The 17,950-nt window shown below is 41.5% G+C and overlaps 1 protein-coding gene across 1 annotated transcript in view; it reads right to left on the bottom strand.

Moving 5' to 3' along the window:
* The window catches only part of tfpia (tissue factor pathway inhibitor a), a 45,132-nt gene that overhangs the window by 7,702 nt on the left and 19,480 nt on the right, over positions 1–17,950 (bottom strand). Inside the window, exons 2-3 of the mRNA XM_084361837.1 lie at positions 12,183–12,383; positions 253–429 (exon numbers count right to left, since the gene is read on the bottom strand). Coding sequence (XP_084217963.1) covers positions 253–429; positions 12,183–12,383 — 378 coding nt within the window. The remainder of the gene's footprint in view (positions 1–252; positions 430–12,182; positions 12,384–17,950) is intronic.

Here is a 17,950-nt window from a genome sequence, read left to right as displayed (position 1 = left end):
TTCTGTCTGGCCAAATTAGAAAAGCTCACAATGAAATGTCCCACTACAGTTACAAATCTTCAGCTGACTTGTAAAGGCTGAAATGTAGATGCGGTGACCCTTTCGTGGCCTGAGCGGCTTTTTTCTTCAATTTCCCATCAAATGACGGCATGTTTCTAGCATTCATGCCTGCAGAACACAATATACCCGCTGTCTGAGCTGCTCGGCTGTCACCCTTTACTGAAAAAAGGACAAAAGTTCAACCCGGCCCACCTGGGTTCAGACACTTGGCCTGGCACTCCGCCATGCTCCTGAAGTTGTTGGCATTGCCGAAGCAGCCGCCGTAAAAGAACTGCCTGCACTGCTGACTCCTGCTGTCGAATAAGTAGCGCGTCACCAGCCCTCGACAGGGACCGGGAGCTTCGGCTAGATGACACGGGTTCTTGTCATCTGGGAAAGTGAGAGGGAGAACAAAGAAACAACAAAGAAAATTCTTCATTACTGGAATTTCTCTTTTACATATGAGATTTGTTATATATTCAACTTTGGTCTGAAATATTACATTTATTCCCGACTTTTGCAACTGAGATACCGAACGGAAAGATGTGACTTTCTTTAACGGTTTGTTTCATCTTCACTCTCTTCGCATTGATCCATGTTACTTTCACTTTCACTTTCATTCTGAACATAAAGCTTCAGTGATTTTCTAAAAATCAATTTCCTGTAGGAGAGTGAAGTCAAAACAAAAGAGAAACAGCAACACATGAGATACTTCACTGCCTCAATTGACTTTTTAGTTTTGCTTTGACAGCATTTAAAAAATGCTGTAGGAATGAGTCCTCAAACATTTTTGCACTCCCAGTTTCTCTGTCTTGAAGTCGAGGTTCAAGGTGATTTACATGTCATTACACAACACAGGGCTGCATAACGAAATAGAGGTTTGTGAGTCTGCAATGCCACAAACACAGAACATATTGTTGCTATTTATTAACACATATACACCCAGGAAATAATTCTGTAGAGCATGTTTTAAAATTGAGTGAATGTAAACAGCTGCAACAAGATGGTGATGGTAACGTGGTCTTTATATTAAAAGTTAGACAACAGGTAAACACTGTCCGTCAACTGTGTTTGAGCACCAAGCATCAATGACGTAAACACAGAGTCCATCTCTCCTCATCCCGCTGTAGTCCTGTAGTCCTGTAGTCCGGCGCTCTGTCGGCTCGAAACAGTCCGAACAGCCTGATACGGGATGTTGTGGTGGAGACACGTCTCTGTTAACATGTGCACAACGGTCATGACCATCCCATCAATTTAATTTCCCTGCGACCAGACATTAGCCAGGAGCAGACTTTAATCCAAGCTGGATTAGTCTCTTATCCTCTCCTGCCTACGGCGGTCCGGCCGGTCAGGTTGGAAGGTCAATAGATGCCGTGGGCAGCGATCGTCTCATAGTTTGCTGCTCTTAATACAAAACCTGTGCTTTCTTTCCAAAACTGATTTATTTATACGTGCAATACGTGTTTCAACAACGAAGCAGAGAACATAACAGTGAAAATAAAATAAAAAATGTAGCGAAATTTGAAGAAGCTACTGGCAACTGGAATTAGGCAGGTACAGTACTTCACGTTTTGTCCTACCACCTATATCATACGAAAGTCAATACCTTACTCCTGAATTTTGAAGCTTTCATATGTCTTCAAAGAGGACGTACGTTGCTGACAAGTGGCTGAATGAGACTCCAGAGGTTGTCGGGGGCATTAAACAACATCACGCCTTCACACAAACTCATCTACTAAGTCCGTCTTTATAGGAAGACGTTAGCTTGCAAACTTTTAAAAAACTCAAAACTTTCCAAACTTGTCGTAGGAAGCCCAGCAGAGGTCACACTGAAGTAATTCGACAGTGGTGTAGTTTATTTATGCGCTACCGTTAGCTTTTGCCTTCTGGTGATTGCATTTATTTGTTTCCTAAAACATAAAAATGGTTATTCAGGAGCTCCTTGCTGAACTTAACATGTAAAGATCATGAACTTTATGTCAGCCACAGGGGTTATTTTTTTGATTAATCCAAAATCAAATGGAAAAATGCAATTGGCTTTTTTGTCAAGGGAACCAGGGTGATGCTAACTTTTGGGTTAGCCTACAAAAATGCGTCATCCCCACAGCACTCTATTGCACTGATAACGAATAATGAAATCGCTTTTTTAACCATGTAATATTTCAAGGCAAAACCAATGATAGTTTTATTGCTTATGACATATTTTGTAAGGGAACACTGAGTCCAATGAAAGTCAGGACAGGGACATGATAACAAAGACAGACAGAGGAGAGAGCTATTCAAAGCCTGTGGAGAGTATGAGGTCCAATAAATGAACTGCAGGTCATCGTCACAGCGAGCCCACTTCCCGTCTCCCCGGCAGCACGGTGACATTTCGACTCCAGTCAGGTTTCACATCTCTGCGAGCTGAAAAGTCAACACTACCAGCAAGAACATCCTTATGTTCCCTTCTCCCCTGTGGATCTCCTCTGCCGTGCCTTTCTTCTCTGCTTTCTTTTCTGTCATATCTCTTCTACCTCTTACCTCAGCTCTCACTTCCCACTTCTTGGCACTCGTTGCATACATTATTAGTCTCGGGGTCTTGGAGAATTGGGGATCAGGGCGTTAAAGCTCTGAGCTACAGTTTGATGATCATCTGACTTCTGCATCTTCCACCGTGTGAGGTTAATGTAAAGTTGTTGTCACAGCACATTTTTGTTTCCAGTTTGTCTGCGTCTCCTTCCTGCAATCCAACTTTTATGCTTTTGTGAGTGAAATGTAAAAGTTAGAGATTATTGAATCGTTGTACAAACTGCATTCAGATTCTCTTCAATCCGAAATCTGTAACTTTAAACGTTCGGAGCGCAGAGGACTTGACAGCAGAGTTGTTGTGGGGGGTTGTCAGGAACCCTGCTGATTATTTGAATAAGCCGTCACTAAACCTAAAATATTCACAAGCCAGTGACAGGCTCACGCTTGATTTGAGTCTGTAACACAATCACAGCCACGGTGTCAAACGAATAATTTCCAGTAGACTTGCTCGGTTTCTTGCAGACTTCAGTGGCAACGTCAAACCAGACAGGTGCGACCTGACAGGCCGTGATCAACATTTCTCAGCAGCTGTAGGGAGAGAGCATCTGATTGTTGCAAGTAAACTGGGCTGTATGGTCCGACACACTGATGCAGGATGATTTTTTTGTCAAAAAATATTTCAATTTTACATCCAGAGATGATTCTTTTACGGGTAAGTTGGCTTTTTTTTCAAACTGGATCATATTTTCCCACGTTTTTGTATCTAAGTGACTAATAGGGAGAACTTTTTTAAAGACTACTGCAGCTGGCAGCCGCAAAACAGGCTTCAGTGTAATCGCTGCGGCCACCATCTCTTTAAGTGCTTGCTTTTGCCTCTGACAGACTCTGATTTTAAAAGTCTGAAGACATGATTAAAATGATTCCTCCAGGGACAGACCTTTTGTTAAAGAATAAGATCCTTTTTGTACAACCAGAAACAGCCGAAGCCACCAAACTCCATTTGCAGACACCATTATTTGGTCGTAATGAAACAAACTTCATTAAAACTCACCGAAAACATTTCAGTTTGTCTTGTCACTGTTCCAACAACCACCGTGTGTGGTTTGTTCGAAATAAACCCTCAATTTTACGCATTAAATGTAAAAATATTCTGGCTCTACATGCTGATGTTTTTGTTTTAACTGCTTCTCTGTTGTGTCAGACTCATTCTGGCTCCTGTCCTGATATTTTCACATTCAACTTGGTGAAATAAGGGTTTATCAGGAGCAAACCAGAGTTTACTCGGTTAGGTTTAGGCAACAAAACTACCTGGTTAAGACACTGGTTTGGCTTAAAATAGCTACTTCCTTAAAATAATCACCATTGTCTATTGGCTTCACACCTGATCTTCATCTTCTCCGATGGACTTTCTGTCAGTTTATACCGCTTTTTTTACCATGGTCATCGACCCCTGTTGGTACCGCGTCTTCATACACACATGTACTTTTCAAGACTAGGCCAGGCAATCCCTGAGATTCAGATTGTTGTCTCCAAACCCCACTATGTTTTTATTGCTTTAAACTGCAACCATCATCCACTTATTTCCACGCTACATGCAGTCATCATGGGTTCACACCGAGACGGAGACAATTAGCTGAGCAGACAGTGTGATTTACTGCCTGAAAAGCGCCAAACACAAACTCAGTCAAGTCTAAATTAGGATTCAGCTGAGTCCTCTGCCACCTCACCTGTCTAAACTGAATGTGTCCCAACAGATGAGGGCTTCTAATGCGCCTCCCGGAGGTCGTAAACGCTAAACACACACTCCATTCGGTTTATCTGTGAAGTCTCTGAATAACAGCGCTCCTGTGAAGGGCGACCATGATTAAGAGGCTATCATTGTAACATCTAAATACATTTCATGAGGTGACTTTGAGTTAAAAGCGTGTGTAAAGAGACAAGAGTCAAAGGGTAGTCTAGCACGCTCTCCAGAGCCACGCGGCGATGAATAATTCAGAAACAAAATTCTCCATCAAAGCCGTGAAGGTGGAAGAGGTGATTTGTGTTTTGAGGAGAATTATCGGTCAGCTTTTTTTTTTTTTCAAGTGCAGGATGTGAATTATTCTGTTTGTCGTTCCTGAGAGTTTTGGCTGCTCTCCAAAGAGAACCTCAATAATTCAGCGAAACAGACTTCAACATTTAGGACCGGCTCGTTTTCATGTTTTTCCTATTTTCCTGTTTTTCCCTTTTTTGTTTTCAGATCATCTCTCTCTGGCTTTGACACTCAAAGTGTACAACTGATCTACTGAAAAACTATTTACAGCAACTCTGCATCACCGTCCCTCCCTCACCGCTCCACTTGCTCAAGTGATTTCCCTCGGTCTCCTTCAGTTGCTTCAATACGTTTCAACATACTTTGAAAGCGTATTGTTGTTTGCTTCTGAAAGTGCTGACACAACCTTTGGCCAGACCTCCCGTGGAAAAAAAAAATATATATATATATTTATGGCTGATGGAATAGAAATGTAAGCAAAATAAATGAACTCTTGTGTGAAAATAGCAGTTGCCACTGGATGGAGACAGATGTAATCCGATCACAAAGACATTCAGCTGCCATATCAGCCATATCCAGTTTGATGAAGTCCTACGTAAATCTGGAAGGATTGCAGGCCCAATGTTGATGAGGGTTAAAGGTCAATGTGTGTAGACTGAGCTCTTAGGAGAGAAATGCAAAAAAACCTTTGTTTGTCCGTTTAACAGCCTCAAACCCCCCAAAATTGTCAATTTAGGCCAAATAAAACAGCAAATCCCACAACTGCAGAGCTCCAACTTAAGGGATTGGTTTGTATACAATTAATTATCAAAGTCGCCTCATATTTTCCCAGTCCAGATTTCCCCTTAACAATCTACCCAATTCTGCCACCACCAGCAGCATCACATTGTTTGTTCTCTTGGCTTTTCTGCCCCTTTTTTCCCTCCTCTGCTTCCTTTGTTATTTTTTTAACAATGCCTGTGCTCACACACTGAGATAAGGACCCACACACAAAAAAAGAGTACGACTGTCACACAGAGGAACACTGTGTTTGTGTCTCTGACCTCTTCAAGCTGAGCTGTAAAAAGGGGACGTCAGACCGAAGGAAGAGTTTGGGACAAAATGGTTATGACTTATTGGGGTTTCAGTAAAACATCAGGCGCTGAGGAGAAAAAGCTTTTTCCAGGCTCAGAGATAAAGAAAAAGAAAGATGCCGGGATGTTCCTCGCATCGGTTTTTGTGACCTTTTACGTGAGCGATCTTTTAAGCTGTCCGGGAATGCGTCATCATGTGTAAAAATATAGGTACAACAGAAGGTAAACTGATCGCCGGAGTGATTCTGAGTGTTGAAGCCGGCAGTTTTTGTAGTGCGGGGATTAAAATGTCAGTGATTTGGTGATAACAAAACGGCTGCGGAAGACGCGAGGCCTTGAGCGATGCTTTCTGCAAGTTGCGAATGAGGTGACATTTTCAGACGTCTGCAGCTGCTATACAAATAAAATAAATAAATAAAAAGGCTCCTTTAAAAAAGTCACCTTCTTGTTAGTGTGACTCCACTGAATCAGATGTCAGTGAAGGAATCCAGCGTATGTCGTTTCGGGAAAAAGAAGAAAAATTCAACGTCCTATCGTACGGGCTGGTTTAGACCCGTGCTGAAAATACCTTGGGTAGTATTGATGAGTGAAAATTAATAGACCTATGTTAATTTAGTTGAATTTGGAATTCATTTACAAATGCATCAGACTTAATAAGCCAGACAAGATCATTAATTTGACTGCAGTGGAGCTCAAGGCGACCTCATTTTCTCACTAATGGCCTCAGTTGTTTACAGCGATCCCACTCATGTCTCATGCTGCTACATTATACAGCAATATACAGTTTTTGCAGTTAGTTTCCAAGAAATGAACATATTTCAAAAAGTAAGGTAATGCCAAGGATAAAATCAGCCCAGTGGCCAGAATAAAATGCTGGCGTAAACGTCTCTGTGTCATACGTTCACATTACATGTTACTGAGCTGACTTCATGTATGGAGGTGGTGGAGTTACAGCCAGTTGAGCTGGCCGCCAAGCCACTGACCACTGTTCAAGACAGTGTTTCCACATTTGTATATGTGAAACCACAGAGACTTGTGGTGACAATGAACTGATATTTTTGACGAGAAGTCAGGACATCTTTATCCATATTTGTTGAGACAAAACTTGGTGTTTTCTAACGAGACCTTGGGACATCTCCTGCCAAAGCAGGTATTTTAAGCCAAAACATGATCTTTTCCAGTTGAACTTTACAAACTTCTTCTTTACGAACTTTCTTCCAGATCTTTCCGTAGCTGTAGCACCTTCTATTAAGGCGATGTGGATAACACGTTCAAAGATGGCGGAACAAAAAGTTGACCTTTCTGCATCCCACTGATCTCAGAGTTTTAACATGAGACCATAGTTTGAGATGGTGTTTCAATATTTGTGAACCTGAAAGCACTGGATATTTATAACGAGACGCTGGGACATTTTCCAGCTGTGTCAGTGGTGACAGAACCAGGTAGGCCGAAACTTTTCCGAACCCTGAGCCTAAATCTGACAGCATAGACATAAACATATCGAAATGTAAAGTTTCAACTCATGTATGGTTTTCTGAAACATATATTGCCAACATTTTCCTGGCAATTGAGTTCTCATGACAGCTGCTCTATGAGCTAATGATATGCTTCCTCAAGCTCCTGCATTTTGGATCCACAGGGCACATCTTCCTCCAGCTGAGCCAACAGAGAATATTCACGCCCCAGAGTTCCTCTTAGCCTCTGAGCCGGTTCACTTCCTTTTTGGCTCCACGCACACAAATGGGATAAAATAATCGAATCAAGTGGCTCTTGTAGACTGTCCAAATGTGATTGGAAGGGATTGATGAAATTAAAAGTGAAAGTTTGGTGATAGAGAGAGTCGTTTGGGGCGTTTGTGACACACAGTTTTACAGCTGCTCCTTTTCCAGTGATTGTTTACGAGAAGAATCGTTTTTGGGCTGCAGGTGACACCTGATGATCTGGAAGGTAGCAGGCCAACAGCCACCTAGCATCAGGGTTTATTTCTTTCCATTCTAGTTTTTGACTTGGCCAGTAAGACGAAGTCGCCACCCAGTGCTTTAAAATTATTCCACACATGTATGTTCGGTGTAGATAAAAGCAACCACGACTGCGTAACACTGTTACGCAACAAGTCATTTTTTTGAGCCAATAAAAACAGGCGTGAAGCTGCCCTTTTAAACGCCATGATACGTCTTGTGTACGTCTTGTAGCTTACTCATAGTTTGCTCATGCTCATGAGTAAGACCGTTATCAGTGTGCTGATGTGTCACCTTCACATTTCTGTCCAGCTGTTTTATTTAATGTCACCTCTGGATCTGATACTCCCCCCACAATCACACTCGTCCTCACAGTGTTGACATGTTTGTGAGGAGACTGACGAGGGGTCACACAATGAAGGCATCTACCGCATATGGTGTCGCCCGCTGGATGCAAATTCATTCGCGACCCTCCTGTCCGACTGCCGTAACGTATCCCGTGGCATGCAGTAAGAAAGTTGAAGGTTATTCTTTGCCGGTGGGAGAAAGCACTTTGTCACGGCACAGAATAACACGCCATCGAAACGCTTTGATAGATGTGTTCTTGCCGTGCCATCGAGGGCATATTTCATGTTGACCAGAATAGCTTTAGTGTTAAAGATGTATTGTTTTTCCTGCTGTAGATGGCAGATACACTCACATACTGTACGCAGAGAAAGGCGTCCTCGCTGGTTTCCTTTTACGTGGACGCAGAGCGTTTTTCACCTGCTGATCACAACACCCCGCCACTCACTTGAAAGCGCTTCTAATCCAACAACTTCTCTCACTGTGGATGAATTCAACTCCCAGGAGTAAAAACGTCTTAATTGCCGTAGCTTTGATTGCTTGTCAAGAGCAGCGGCATTACTGACGTCCCACTTAACAAACAGCTAAGTGCAGCGAGGTGCGCGACACAGGTAACACCGTGCTTTTTACCAACAACTGATTAAGGATGACGGAGCAAAGGTCAGTGAACGCGTCTCTTGCTCATATTCATTCACACAGTGACCTTTAACCTTCTTTTTAGTCCTCCTCAGGTGCTTTTGTGTTTTAATGAAAACTCACACTGTTGTGTGTGGCTCAGGGTTTAACAGTTCTTTGTGTGTATTTACCACAGCGCAGCGCAACACAACAGAAAAACCTTCAACAGCTGCCACACAACATGCTGGAGGTGTTATTCTGTATGGAGGAGAAGAGAACTGAAGCAAGGTTGATGGTCAAGTACATGTTTTTATGTGCCTCTTTTACAAGTTATTGGTCTCTCACAGTCGGTAGCAGTTGATTTGATTTATTTCTCACATCAGCTCGTAATGACAATCTACCTAGCTGATGTAACACATCCAAAAAACGACATACTTATCCTGACTCCCCGCTTTAAATGTCTGTTTTCATCTGCATTATTTTGAACTCGGCACACACCTGGGAACCCTGCCAGAGCTCCATTCACAATCCGGTGGGGGAAAAGTATTTTTAGCTACATTTCACATTACACTCCCATTGGACTATAAAAGAAAACCACACACAGTTGTAGTTGAATAAACACCATTTCCTATACAGGCACAGATAAATAAAGAGAAACACACAAGGTAGATGTTCTCACTACAGTAGAAACATTTGCAACTATCTGTTTATTATGCTCGTTATGTGTCCTCAGATTTATTGCTTTCCTTATGTACTTGATTGGTGTAATTATTTACACTGATAAGTTTTATCTTATTTTATTGCATGATAAAATATTATATTGCCTCTCTTGTGTAGGGTGTGCGCATGTTGACATGGGGGCAGTCACCGCCTACACTGCTTTCACATTACAATTAGGGCCCCTGTCCACATAGCATTTTTTCAGGGCAGAAAAGGCGTTTTTTTATTATTTGACATCAGGACATTAGAGAAAGACAGATGTGGGCACAGGACGTGATCCACAGGAGGCAAAAATACCAGCGTCTCTCTGTTAGTTGATAGATTTTCAACTCAAAGCACTCAGAGTGGCCGCACAAGATAGGTGGAGTGCTTCGGAAAAAAACGCAGGGCGATGCGCTGTTTCTCTGGACTGCCACCTGCTGCTGCAGACGCTCACTCCTCATTGGGAACGATTGAAAAAAGACGCTGCCGCTCAGAAATAAATGCTATGTGGACAAACTTAAGTTGTTGATTGTTTAAAAGAATTGAAACTTATTCTCATATAACATAACAAAACATATTGATCGTAAAAATGAAATATGACATGTTTTTTTTTTATTATTTTCAATATTAAAGCAACATTATGTAGGAATTTTTGTACTTTGAAATGTATTTTATGTGATTTGGCTCCAGTGCAACAACACTGTTGTAAATACAAATCCCAGGTTTTCTGTAACAATAATATCAATGGCTAATATCAGATGAGCTAACTAGCTAAGGGCAGTTACAGTTAGCAGCAGTTAGTGGTTACTATAGCAACGGGGTAAAGCCATCTATCTCTCAGGAAAAACCTTGAGGCAGAGCAGCCCGGGGAAAACCAGAGGGGAAAACCAGGAAACACTTTCCATAAATTTGATTCACTTTCACTGACACGGTTGATTCTGTGTGACACGGTGCCATAAAACACTCGCCACTTTTTCCTGGAGATCCAACCGCCCACGTTACAGAGCGCAAACACAAGTGATGGAGGCACAGAGTGGGACTGACAGAGACTCACTGCACCATGAATGATTTTTAAAGCTTTTAAAGGTAAAATATTTATAAATGTTGCCTTAATAAAAAAGCATAAATCTAACACACATGTGGCTCGTCCATGTGTGTTTTTGCTGTCTACTAGCCACCAACAAGAACAATGCTGCCCAGTTATTTCCATTGGGAATGCTGACTTTAAACCTGCGACCTGTAAACTGTATTTATCATGTTACCATGTGTGTCGCCATCAAGTACACAGTAAAGAACCTTACTTCTAAAAACTGTCTTGTTCTTGTGTTTTCTGTTTTATTTTGAAATTTTACCCTCATGTCTCTTCTTGCTTTTCAGTTCCTCCTGTGTGTTTTTCCCTCCCAGTGTTTTTCCGCTCGTTCCCTCACCTGTCCTCTTCCCTTCTCACTCCACCTGTTCCTGATCCCCTCGTTAGTGTGTCTGTGTATACAGTCTTTGTTCTGCCTCATGTCTTTGTCAGTTTGCTCCATGAGGTCCGTGTGGTTAGACGTTTCGCTGGCTTGGTCTGTCTTCCCCAGTGGTTTCCTCATGTCTCCTGTTTGGTTTGTTTCTGATTTCGGTTTCTTGTTTCTCGTTTGATTTGAACTTTGCTTTTTGGTTGAACTTTGTTTAAGTTTTAGTTGCTACTTTTGTTTTTTGGTCCTTGTGACTCATTCTTGGCTTATTCTGGATTTCTTGGTTCGTTTTGTATTTTCTGCTTTGGTAATTAAAGCTCGCTTTTGGTTCCCCCATTTCCTGCTTCCTGTGTGTTGTCTGTGTCTGGGACCTGAAGAACCAGGAAAAAAAATCCTCTGAAAATGTGATTTTAAAAACTCCATCCAACTCTTGGAATCAGCATTAATTAAGCATTAAGTAGCCGAAGATGATTAAACCTTCCTGCAGAAGGTGTTGCCTCAGCTCCTAAAATCAACAGTTGCGAGATAAAAAAAATGACAAAGATGCTTTTGTCTTCTTCTCCCTGAAGTCAAGGACTCATTCTTACAATTCCACAAATTTCAACCTTCAAATCAACAATGTCATTGTTATCCGCAACATGTGACACTAGACTTCAAAACTTGACATTGCATAGCAACAGCAACTAAGAGAGGGAAGGGCTGAGCAGCTTGAAGTGAGGGTATAATCAGCATTTGATGCATGGTAGCAGCGGTTGGCCTCCATGAGCTCAGCCTCTTCATCAGGCCAACCAGCTGGCCCCCCTTTTTTTTTTTTTTTCATTTACACCGTTGATGATTATCAGAACAGTTTCCACAAGAAGCAACTGTTACGAGGCGTTAAGGGTTAGTAATTTTACATGATACGTAATCGTGGTGGGAAATGCTAAAAATTCATTTACAGAGACATCAGTGGGGAAGTCCAATAGTTTTTGTTTTCATTATTAGTTTTCAACACTTAATTCTACTTTAATTTGTCATCAATTTAGTATGTGTAACGTATGAATAATACAACACTGGCCGTCTCTCTCCTAAAAGTGCCCATATTTTTCATTAAACAGACGCCTCCAGGAAAACTGTTCAGAATTAATGTGCTGGCATCGTTCCATTTGAGCCGCATACCAACAAAATGACTTTGTAATAAGATTTTATGCCCAAGGTGCCAATAAAGTCTAATGAGAAACACAAGTCCTTGACGACAAAACTGATCATTTGCTACCAACAACAAAACAATGCAAAACTATAATACACCCCTGTCCTGTGCACTATTATGAAAAATGATCCAGTTGTATAAAAGACGATGGGGTCTGTGTTACTGTTGACTTCCAAAGTGGAGTTAGTTAGATTTGTTCAAGGTGAATCTTTTGGAGGCTGTTTCGTAAACAGTTTTTTAATGTACTCTTCAGGGCAGACCCACCTGAGACGACACACGTTTCCTCACAATCTTCCAAGGTCTGAAAATTATTGGCGTTTCCACCACAGCCTCCGTACTCGAACAGCTCGCAGCGTCCCGTGTCCACATTGAAGAAGAATCGGTCCTTGCTGGCCTTGCAGGGCCCCGGCTCGTCCCTCAGGGCGCACAGCTCGTTGAAGATGAAGAGCTCGGGCAGTGCTTCATCTAAAGGGGTGGGTAGAAAAGACAACTTTTAGCGCTCCGCTTCTTGTGGCACTGCGTGAAAAGGGTTTTTGTTATGTGTGTGTGGATGGGGAGGAAATTAGGTCACAGCATCAAACTCTAACCCCGGGCTTTGAGATAAGGTAAAGTTGCATGCCACTGTAATTTCTAAAAGACTTGAGTTCACGGTTTGACAGCCAACTGTTTTTTAGATCCTCTGCTGCAGAGGGAGACTGTGTGAAAGATTTGCTTAAGGCAAAACATGGCCCGCTGTGTGACCTGACACGACATTTAGACAGAATAAAGGCTACACAATCCATCTAAATATTATCAAAATCACATTATGGCCAAGTGCAATGTGCAGTTGTTTTCAGTTCACAGCTCGCATTAGGCGACTCGACATACGTATCGAGTGACCGCTTGTGATCGGATCTCACTTCCCTGGCTCTATATGAATAAAGATGGACACTGGATAAACAGACGTTTCACAAAGTTTATAAAGTTTCTTGCGACTCAACTCACAAAATTGAGTGATTCTATAGTGGAGCCTGGAGAATTTCCTCTTCCCCTCCATCTACTTCTCTCCCTCTTTATCTCCTTGCTGTAGTAAGCTGGTGTTCAAGTTTGCCATCTGCTGCGGTGTAAGATGTTCTCAAAAGTGTTGGAAATTGTTGTTAAAGGAGCACTATGTAGTTTTGGAGAAGAAAGTCAAACTCAGAATTTTACTATTTACAATATTGAGGAGGTGATGAAACTTAAATATATATTTATTTTTTCCATAAGTGAATAAACACACTGTTCTCAGAGGAATATAAGGTCCCCAGAACACTGTTTGAGGCTAGGAAGGTGGCAGGGTCCGCCACATGTAAACAGAGTAAAACAGTATGAAATTGTGTCATCCTTTAAGGTCAGGTTGTTTACTCAGTCATGAAAACAAAGAGAGTTTATTTAGTTTGTTTAGGCTTAAAGAAAACAATCAATAAAAACTATAAAAACTATAAAATAAAAACTATTAAATATAGGTTATTGTGGTCATTCTAATTAATAGAGAAAACATGAAAATCCAGCATCGGTCGGGCTCTACTCGAGATGTAAGCAAACAGTGTGTTTGGTGTGGACCCCACCAAAAGTAAAATGAAGATTATTTTACATTTTTCACTGAAAATTTTAAAAACGTCTGAGCCCTGGAAGCAATAATTTAAGACACATCTGTTTTAGGTTCAAGCCTGCAGATGTTCTTTCGTTTATTTAACTTGCAGTGAGAATTAGGAACCATCAGGGAGCACCTGAATCTCCCCAGTAAACAAAAGCAGGCCGACACAGGTGGCGGCTGGCAGGAGAGGGTTTGAGGGAAGGCAGCAGCACACAGCGATCGGATGCACTGCAGCAGATCGAGCAGTTCACTGAGCAGCTAGAGACAGGATGATTGGAGTGTCTTTACGTTGACCTGCCCTGCTGTGGAGCGCGTGTTTGATCGATGTATGTAGGGTGACTATTCTGCTGGACAAAGACCGAGCTCCCATTATTCATAACTGTCACGATCGGATACAGTTGTGGACAATGAATTAGCTCTGCATAGACACACTTCACTGTCATGCATAAAAGCTGGCTTTGTCAGATCCAGGAAATAGGTGACATAAAACCCTTTGAGCTCTTCCACTGTTGCAAATGTTAAATTACTATCTTGGTGTGCTGCTGGGAAAATGGTTTCCTCTGCCCTCATCCCTGCTGTTTTTAGGTCAGGTCTCTGTTATGCCCGCCTGTAGCTGTGCAGTTACTTCAAAACACGCTGAGAAGAGAGGGATCTCCGTCCAAAGGGATTCGCAGACGCCGAGGCTCGAGTGACGGCGTTTTAAAATGTCAGATGCACATGTTAATTTTCAATAACCTCTGTGTTATGTGAACACTCACTGAATTTTTAAAAGATCTTCTTCGAATGCATTTTTCATCATATTAGCACAATATGGAGAGAGACGTAAAAGGGGGGAAAGGGAAGGGCTGAAAAGCAACTGTGGAAACAAGCTGGTTCTCCAAACCACGAATACATTCCGATTTCATCCTGTCATACATATCGTATTGATATTTCTACACTGTGCATGCTTCAGATCACATGTTGGCTGTGGCTTTCATGGGGGGAGGTGCAGAGGATAGTGATGGCACGATTGCTGACTGCTGTCAAGCCAGAAACCACTGTTCAAGATGGCGTTTCAAAATTTGTCAGCATGAAAACACAGGACACTTTTAACGAGACATCGGGACATTTTTCGACAAATCACAATCTTTTCCTAACCCTAGCCAAATGGTTTTTGTGCCAAAATTAACCAGAAAACAAACACAATGATGTCACAATATTAAATTCAAAATTGAACCTAAAGAAACATAAGACACTTGCCCCAGTTAGCACATGTTGGCATGCTAACATGCTAAACAAAGATGGTGAAAACATTGACTTTGTTAGAGTGTTAGCTAGAGAGCCTTTAGCCGTTAGTTCAAAGCGCCTGTGTCGAAGTGAGTCCAGTAGCCAGAATAAAATGTGTTTTAAATTTGGATGTGTATCTTTCATACATATCAACTTTTCTTTAAAACCTGTCATATCGCGTTTACATTACATTTGACCAGACATTAGTGTAGAGAGGATGTTACAGCTGTTCGAGGCGGTGTTTCAACATTTGTAAGAGTGTTAAGGAGATGTAAAAACACTTTCCTGACATGCTTGTGGCAACAGAACGAAATATTTTTGCGGAGATATCTTGACAATTTCTAGCCATGTCTGTGGCGATACAATCCAAAACCGGATCTTTTCCCAACCCTGACCAAGTGCAATGTTTTTGTGGCTAAACCTAACATTTCCATAAGCATTGAGCTGTCAAAACACAACATTGCAATTTGAACCAAAAGAGACATAAAGTTACAACAACATAGCAGAAGTTTGCAAACATGCACACTGCCAACATTTATTGGCATTTATTAGTTATTAGTACAGCTTCACAGAGCTGCTGGCATCGCTTTAAAGTCTATTTTTTTGGATTGAGCTTTTGTCTAAGCGCTAAAATACGTTGTTGATCCTATTTAATCATTTACCTCACATGTGGTTTTATCATCCAATTCAATTTTTCTTTCTGGTTGGACTGGAAAGCCTGCAAAACAAACATTAAATTCTCTTTCCTGTAAGGTACAAAGTTCTATCACAGCACATCCTCTGATGGGATCCACCCTGCCCTGTCCTATCAGCACAGCAGTCAACAAACAGTCCCCGTGCCAGGCGAGGTAATGAGGGCAACAGCTCCACCACTACAGCAGCCTGCCTCCCGTCTTCACACGTCCAATTCTGACTTATTACCGGGGATTGGGGAAACCAATCAAACACTCCAAATCTCCTACCTTCCCAACCCGACCTGTGGTACAGCTATAACACGTGGGAGGTGGGGTGAGGGCAGCGAGGCTTCCCTGCAGAGGCTTGTGGTATTTTTTATTTACGTTCTTCTTGTCATGTCTGATAAGCAGCACAAGATTGGGTCGTCTAGAGCAAGGGAAGAAATTACACAGCAACACGGAATCTGTCCATCCAACCCCATTTTGACTATGCAAACACGCCACTGCTGAACCTCACTGAACAAACTTTACACAGATGTAATGACAAGTCGAGATTGTTTGCCCTCAGCGGATGCCTCACGCTACCATGGCTACAACAGAAGAATTCCTATTTTGGAGAAAACACAACACAAAGTGGTGCAGACTGGTGTTTTTTTGTACGTTTTTTTTAAAAATGAGACTGTGTTCAATAAGCCAGACTTTGGCCGTCCAAAAAGAGGGAAGAAAACATCCTTCCTATTGATTTCTGTCTTGTCTGAGACAGACCCAAAGTACAATAAGCAGCGTGTTCTTCAATCACTCGCGTCCAGCGTCTAGACAGAGATATTATGAGGCAGTCCAACAGAAAAACAACCAAATTCCTTAATAGTAAAACAGAAGTTGTCCTCGAAGAACACAGACACATGCGTGCATAGTAAATCTTAAAAGTAAAATTTTAAAAATGAGTGCAGACTGCACTTAGGGGAGACGTTTATTCCCAGTGAAGTTCACAGTCAAATGGAGCCATTGCACAAACCACAGTACAGCATGAAGTTACAGATTCTGGGAGCAAGCGACCATGGTAATCATACGTCAATTAGGGCTGTGCCATATGGTCAAAAAGCGATATTGCAATTATTTTGACAGATATTGCAATTGTGATATAATTCATGATTATTATAGATTATTAAATTTTACATCACAGTTTTCATTGTCATTGAAAAACTAGTAAAATCATGATGATGTGGCGTTTCACTGGGCCTCTGTTAAACAAACATGTTTTATTACATCCGGAGAACAAGCTTTGTAGACCAGAGCCTCTCTGCAGCTACAAAATGTAGTTAAAACACCTTACCTGCTGTAAAATAATTGCAAGTTTTTGTGGTTTGGATATTGCATTTAGTCTTATTGCGATTTGGATTATTTTGCAATTAATTGTGCACCCCTACTCTGAATAGTAATATCCAGTGAAGATGAATGCAGGAAAAGACACGATGTCAAAGCTGAGTGTCAACTCCACTCTTACTGACAACCAAGTCATTAAAATCCTGACAATATAGTGCAGCAGGGATGACATATTTTGGTGGGCTAACCCAGAAGTTAGCATCGCCCTGGTTCCCTCACAAAAAGCAAATGGGACATTGGATGATTGCAACAACATAAACACCTGTTTTTCATGTAAGATAATCTTCACAGATGAATACCACTTGAAATTTTTTAGGCATAACTGAAATTTGCAGACGTAAAAAGCTAACGTTCAGGCTTCAGCATCACCAACACTGAGCTTCTTTTGACACTATACTGGGCATATGTTGCTATAATTTGGTCAATCTGTTAGTCAGAAAGTTTGAGTTGGAATAGTTTGCAACTAGAGTGTGTGGGTAGATGAGCCTCCATGTAGAGCCACCTGTTAGTCTTGATAATTGCCTTTCTAACACTATAATTTATGTGTGACATATTTTATGTTGCAGAACAAAGCGTGAAAATCTCTAAAGATTGTGTTAACTACAGATCATATTTCAGACATCAACCGAAAACCCATAACTGACTTTGAGACGAGGGATCCGAGGAGCAATAAACTCTTGTTTTGTGCTAAATTTAAGACTCATCCCTGCAGCAGTCTATACCCATCCCTAGTATATTGTCGGCTGAATAATGCACATAGCTACTCTTCTTCCAGTTCCAGTTGTCTGATGCAGCTTCATACACAGACAGTTGACTAAAGGCTACATAGTGTTTAGAAATTAAAACATAGGAAGTGAAAAGCATTATTTATTATTTCCTCCTTTTCGTTGGTCCCCAACTCCTGAATGCCGAACTAGTCGCAGCCAGAAAGATTGCAGTATTTGTTCAATGATGACTTCAGGAAGAAATGAATGTTTCAGGTAAACTTGGGTTTTGCACACCACTTGCACTGGCTCTGAATGAATCTCTCTGTGCAATCCTCCCAAAGCTCCAGATCTGTTATCAGCAATCCTCCATATTGTTGAACAGAAAGT

Source organism: Pagrus pagrus (assembly GCF_965226575.1).
Source record: "Pagrus pagrus genome assembly, chromosome: 9".
Lineage (NCBI taxonomy): Eukaryota > Metazoa > Chordata > Actinopteri > Spariformes > Sparidae > Pagrus > Pagrus pagrus.
This window is presented reverse-complemented; position numbering and strand designations above follow the sequence as displayed.